General features: G+C 38.5%; 1 protein-coding gene across 1 annotated transcript in view; it reads right to left on the reverse strand.

Annotated features, from left to right (window-relative positions):
- Positions 1–3,311: 3,311 nt before the first annotated feature.
- Positions 3,312–6,114, reverse strand: part of LOC145495419 (adhesion G protein-coupled receptor L4-like) — a 12,454-nt gene continuing 9,651 nt past the window's right edge. Inside the window, exons 15-18 of the mRNA XM_081475032.1 lie at positions 5,655–5,737; positions 4,629–4,749; positions 4,497–4,538; positions 3,312–4,053 (exon numbers count right to left, since the gene is read on the reverse strand). Of these exons, the coding sequence (XP_081331158.1) occupies positions 3,937–4,053; positions 4,497–4,538; positions 4,629–4,749; positions 5,655–5,737 (363 nt within the window). The 3' untranslated portion in view covers positions 3,312–3,936. The remainder of the gene's footprint in view (positions 4,054–4,496; positions 4,539–4,628; positions 4,750–5,654; positions 5,738–6,114) is intronic.

Here is a 6,114-nt window from a genome sequence, read left to right on the forward strand (position 1 = left end):
TGACATAATTCTGTATTTTGAACATTTCATAAGCTTTCCAGCTTGATTTTGCGATAATTTCCATTTATTGTTGACTTTTCGAGAAAATAGTGAAATCCAAGATGGCGGATCCAAGATGGCCTGTCAAATGACGTCATAATTAACAAAAATGGTTTCATTTTGTAGAGCAACCTCTGACAGGGCTATCTAATCGATGTAAATTTATTTCGCTGTGCCCTAACAGAACGAAAACCCAGGGGAGGGGTTCCATCCACCCCTCCCCACCTTGTACCACGGGGGGGGGGGGGGGGGCTATTAGTTAGCTTCATCATCATCATCATCATCTTTATTTAAAAACACGGTAAATACATCAGGCATTAACAACCTTGTACGTCTGAGGGTTAAATGACTGACATAGGATAGACTGTTTTGACAAGTACATTATGTGGTCTTCTTTGTTATTGAAGCATAATATTGAACACATCTATTTGGAATGATTTCGCCCTAGGCCCCCAAAATATTTCATACATACCTCCTACTACTTGTTTAGTTATTTACTTGCTGTGAATGTTGTCGGAATTGATGTTCAGGGTATTGTTGATGTTGATTTTGCTGTTGATGTTGATTTTGATTCTGATGTTGATGTTGATGTTCCTGTTGCTGTTGGTGGTGTTGTTGATGTTGCTCTGCTAAAAATGTTTTTATTGGTACTGCTACTGCTGCACTGGTGCTGTAGCTGTTGGATACAGCAGGGTCTTCAATGACTACATTACGTTTGCCTTCTTTTATGCAGCATATCCACGTGAAACCCGTCATCCACGCTTTTCCCAGAAGGCGGTAAACAGCTGGCTGCTTGCTGTAACTCTTCTATGAAATCCATCGCTTATACAGCACCGTCGTCAGTGGTGTTCCAGTCCCATTGGGATGAGTGAAGCCAACACTGATTCTATTACCGTCTTGGTACAGTAGGCATCTGTGATGAATCTCGGCTATGCGGCTTGCAATCTACACAGTGTTTTAGTACTTGTGTTATTAGGATAGGACCATTTTTGAACCACTAGCTAGCTTGGAAAAGAAGAGGGAGATAGCTGGGAATGGCTACCGCGGGTTTGGCTTGAAGCGATAAAAGAAATCCTAAGACTTGTTGAATTTTTCCTGTCGGGAGAAAAGGATGGTAACAAAATGTGCACACTTGAACTTAGAAAAGAGTAAAGAATTCTTGTGAATGATTAACAACGAATAATACTTAGTAAATACTGTGATGTAGTAGTGGATAAACTTTTACCGCTTCTATACCCAACATTCTTTTATAAACAAACCCATAGATTGGTCTCGGGTTACAGACAGATGATCACGATTTTACTTTAGATTGAGAATAATATTTCACGTATAGAAGATAGCATTTTAAGAAGTGGCATATGTTATTGATAATGAACCTTCTATGAAGTTACATTGTATGTTAGTAACCTAATGTCATTATTTGGTCAATGTGTACTTGGTTGCAAGATCGACCGTCTGGTCCGGTTCCAGGGGTGAAGTGAGCAGATATAGTTCACAACAAATCCATCGCTGAAGCCATTTTTAACATTTTAACATTGAAAACTGAGAGCAGCTTAACAAGAGTAATAGAAAAATGCTAAGATCTTTGCTTGCAAGATGGCATAAGACATGCCCTCTACATATCATATCTACGTCACGAGTTGTCGTGTCTACAGGGCCACGTCCACACTACGCCGGAGGAATTTGAAATGGCAGCTTTATTTTTACGGTTGGGGTCACCGTTACACTAATCCGGACCGAAAACGGAGCTTTTCGAAAACGATGACGTCACGATAATCACGTGATTTCCCTAACCGAGTTTTACCCAAACACAAATCCAAAATGACCTTTGATTGTTGTGTTTTAAAATTTCTCCGGCGTGGTGCATGTGCAATTTGTACCTAAGTTGTATCGTAACGGGCAGTGGCAAAAATGGGACCTTACGAGACTTCCATGTGAATGAGCTTAAGAATATAACCGAAAGGCATATAAACTTTGTCTTTTTCGTTTTAGTCGGAATCCCCTTTCCAAAGGTTCCTTGAACCGGAGACGTAGAGCGAGTTCCTACTGGACAAAAAGAAACAAAGTGTTTGGAACTTATAAGTATTTCGTATGGTCAGCACTTGCCGCTCTGCAGGGTCGTCGTTCAACTTAGCGAGAAATGAGACTAGACTAGAATCGTAATGGTTTTTTTTTAACTGCTTTGTTGTTTTTGCTTACATTGAAGTTGATTTATTCAGCGTTCAAGATGATTCAAGACCCCTCGGGTGTCTAATTCTACGTTTATGATGTGGCCATTTTTTCTATTTATTTCTATTTCTTTTCCGGTAAAAGCATTCGCTGAAACTTAACCTTCTAAACGTAAATAACCTCGGTTAGATTGTAGATAGTTTTCTTTACTTTATTTTTTATCATTATTTTTACTATATATTTGTTTGTTTATTTATTTTTTAATTTTCGCAAGGAAAAGAATTTTCTGAGTACTACGTACCGAGGATTAAAGTTCCTGTAAGGAATTTTAAAAACCTACTGAGAATGTCATTTTATAGCATCTTGCCAAAACAAACCAGGAAAATGGTATTAATCTAGAAGTGGAAGAACTGAATCAAAGAGGGCTTTTTAACTAAGATGGGCACGATTATCCGCCAGAAAAAGGGAATCTTTTTGTTCCGTGTTTAATGTTTTTCACACGCTTTATTTCAATTGCGTTTAAAAATTAATACAAGTGTAAAACTGATCCGCTCGCAACAATGACGTTAGGCTAATCTAGGCGGATCAGTTATTATCAGATTACTAATATTAGATTACTTAAAAAAAACAACAACAACAACTAGAGAGACAAAGCAAACAGAAAATATCAACATTACTTTTAAATTATAAGACGTGAAAATAATAACATGTAGGCATCAACCATTTTATCAAGTTGAGTAGAGAACAACAAGCCATAAGAGTGTAATGTTGGTATTTCTTTGAAGCTGCAGTGATTTGGGGACCTTTCTATAGCTAATTATTGTTTACATTTCCTTCTTTTATCATTGAGGTATTCATAATAACTTCTTGACGATTACAGTTATGCTACAGCAAGAGATTATAATCATATTCTCTTGGTTACAGTTCAATTTTTCCGTAGCGCTTTGTAACTGTTTTTGTCAGTATCTGCATATTAATTAAATTGCGTTTTCCCATAGTGATCATAGCTGGATTGGTGATAGCTAATTAAAAAAAAAAAAAGTATTAATTATCGAAACCTCGAAACAACGATTTAAATTAACAACTTGCATGACAAAGGGTTTGGTATACCGTGGGATTTTCAAAACAATGTTCCTTCGTTGCCTTAGAAACTGCCATAAGAGGCAACTCTCTTTCCAATTAACATTTCCAGGAAACAGTAGCGTGTAATTCTTTAAAAATGTCGAATGTCAACCAAGCTTCTAGGAGGCCAGGACGCTTTTGGCAAAAATACAGCACTACATTATTTGTCGCCTCAGTTGAATATACAAAGTAACGATAATAACATTCTGTTGTCAAAGCTTGATGACAAGAGAGTTATTTATCGAGTTCGAAAAGTCCCACGGCACCTTTAAAAGTACACCGTATGTCTAAAGTTTTAACCTAGTGCGTGTTAGCTCAGTGCTGGTGACAAAGAGGAATGGAGATAAACATACAAGAGTTCTTTAACAATATCCCACCAGTTTTGTAACTATATAGTTGTACTTGTTGTGTTACAAGAGCATTAACTTGTCAATAAATAAGCTTTTAACTTGTTTCAAACTATCTCGCCCATTTCTGACTCCATCATATTGCTTGAAAAGAAAGGCAATCCCCTTGAATATCTCCTTGCTGGAAAACGAAACAAAAAACCTAATATTACTGTAATGCTATCTCAATTATTCTTATTTTTTTTGGCGTTGGCAGTCCTCACGAATCATTCCGGCAGCTCGAGGAAGCTACATCACAGCTCTCTCCGGTTGGTGTTGTTCGGTTGTCAGAATACAATTTCATCCTTTGGAATCTTCTCTTGAAGCGCTCCCGGATCTACAAAACCCCGAAGGAAAAAAAAAAATTAACGCGTTTCTTATTTTGGTGCTAAGTCAATTAAACAGCGGCTATGGACTGATCTAGGAAAATCAGGAACAAGGGTTCGTAGCATTTGGCTTGGCACAGTACGTTATGGGTGAGGGATCTACTCCCCCGGAAAACGAAAAAATTGTCAGGCTTTTTGAGATCTTATGTCTTGTATTCTGAGAGCATTTTGAGGAGCGAGGGTCTCTTAATCCACCTTTGGCTAATCAATTATATATTGTCCTGTATTCCGGAAGCATTTGCGACGGGGAGGACCTGTTAATCTGTCTTTGGCTGCTTGATTATTTATTGTCTTTATTGTTGTCACACTCAGCTGTTTGACAATGTCTGTTATTGATGAGGGAGATTCTATACAAGTTTTAAAGCCCCCTTCAAACATTTATCTGCTTACTTACATCGTTATTTCTCAGGCAATGAAAAACGAAAATGGAGAATCCCTGTGAAATTATTGAAATATAAAAATAACGTTAACAAACACAACTATCAAGACTAAATACAATTTTACACTCTCTTGTAAAGCACTATACCTGAGTGGAGTTCAGGATTACAAATACGTAGGTGAAAGCGACGTGTAATGGCGACAGAAAACCAAACAGCCACGTGACACCCAACAAGGGAACCAACACCACGAATGCTTTGATGCCAAGTCTGCAAGAAAACCACAGAAAGAATTATATACTTATTGAGGACAACTGAAATATATCTCGATCAGTACAGCTTCTTATTTCAAGAAGTTTGCTTTCTTGTCTTTTTGCCTAAGTAGTCAGCATAAGGAAGCAGTAGGCAGCTAAAGTGGTATTGGCAATTTTTAAGGAAGATCGACATTTTTCTGGCAAATGATTATTTTGTCGCTCTAAATAAGAACACGTCCTTTTCTTCTTGTGATCTACTCGTGTCAAAGATTCTTCTTAGCGACATATCCACTAGGCTCGATTATCAGCCGATGTTCGGGAAACGAGGCCGCTCTTCTCTCGGGAAGGAACGTAGACCAGACACGGCGAGAGAGCGGCGCAAATCGAGCCTACACGTCCACTCTCGTGAAATTTTGAGTAGGTACCCATGAACTGAATGAAAGTAGGTCATCATGTTTCGAATTCTCATAATGTCTCTTACGGTTTGTCTCAATTATTTCGCCATTTCCACACCCCTCATAATACATCCTGTTGCCCCCCAAAATTCTGGATAACCTTTGTTTCCCATTTCTTCTGGGTATCAAAGTCGTCCCAAGAGAAACTGAAGACAATGCTTATGCAAAATTTTGGGAGGTGTATTATGGGGGGATGTGGAAATGGCGAATACACGGATTCGGCTAACGTGTTAACATCCTAGCTTGTTTTCACCCAATTCAGATCATGTGATGATTCATTTGGGAGGTTACAATTGTTCTGTTTGCACATGCCCTCGTGCACTCAGTTACACGTGACAAACTGAGCACTTGTACTCTCAAATGAATCATCACATGATCTGAATTGGGTGGCAACAAGGATAAAAACACGTTAGCCCAATCCGTCTATTTGATCTGCTCTATAGAGGAGTTGGCTTCGAAATCGCACCTGATCTGCTCAGACTGGTTTTCCTTGGCGTGTTGCATTGTCATCATCTCCTTGATAACTCGCACCAGGATAAAGGTGTTAAGCTTCAAAAAATGGGAGCAAATAATCTCAATGCCATTTTACAAAAATGTAATTTTCACTGATGTTTTGGACTGGTGTTACCCTTTTAACTCTCTAAGATGGTAACGATTTGTATTAATCTCCAAGGCCTTTTAAGGTTCCCAGCAACCAAGTGTATAATAAAGGAAGATTTAACCCTATCACAGACAGATCATGGTGGTTAACAACAGTTTTCAGCTCTTTCCAAAACCGACACTTTACTTTTTATGAGAAGAAATACGGAAACCGGGATAAGCTCCGGCCTGATGGACCACTTGGCTCGTATGCAGAATTCGCTTTTAACCATAGCGTTAAGTGCTAATACTCCAATAAAACGTAGACGTACTCAGTGAGCCCTATT

The sequence above is a fragment of the Orbicella franksi genome, chromosome 8, assembly GCF_964199315.1.
Source record: "Orbicella franksi chromosome 8, jaOrbFran1.1, whole genome shotgun sequence".
Classification (NCBI taxonomy): Eukaryota; Metazoa; Cnidaria; class Anthozoa; order Scleractinia; family Merulinidae; genus Orbicella; species Orbicella franksi.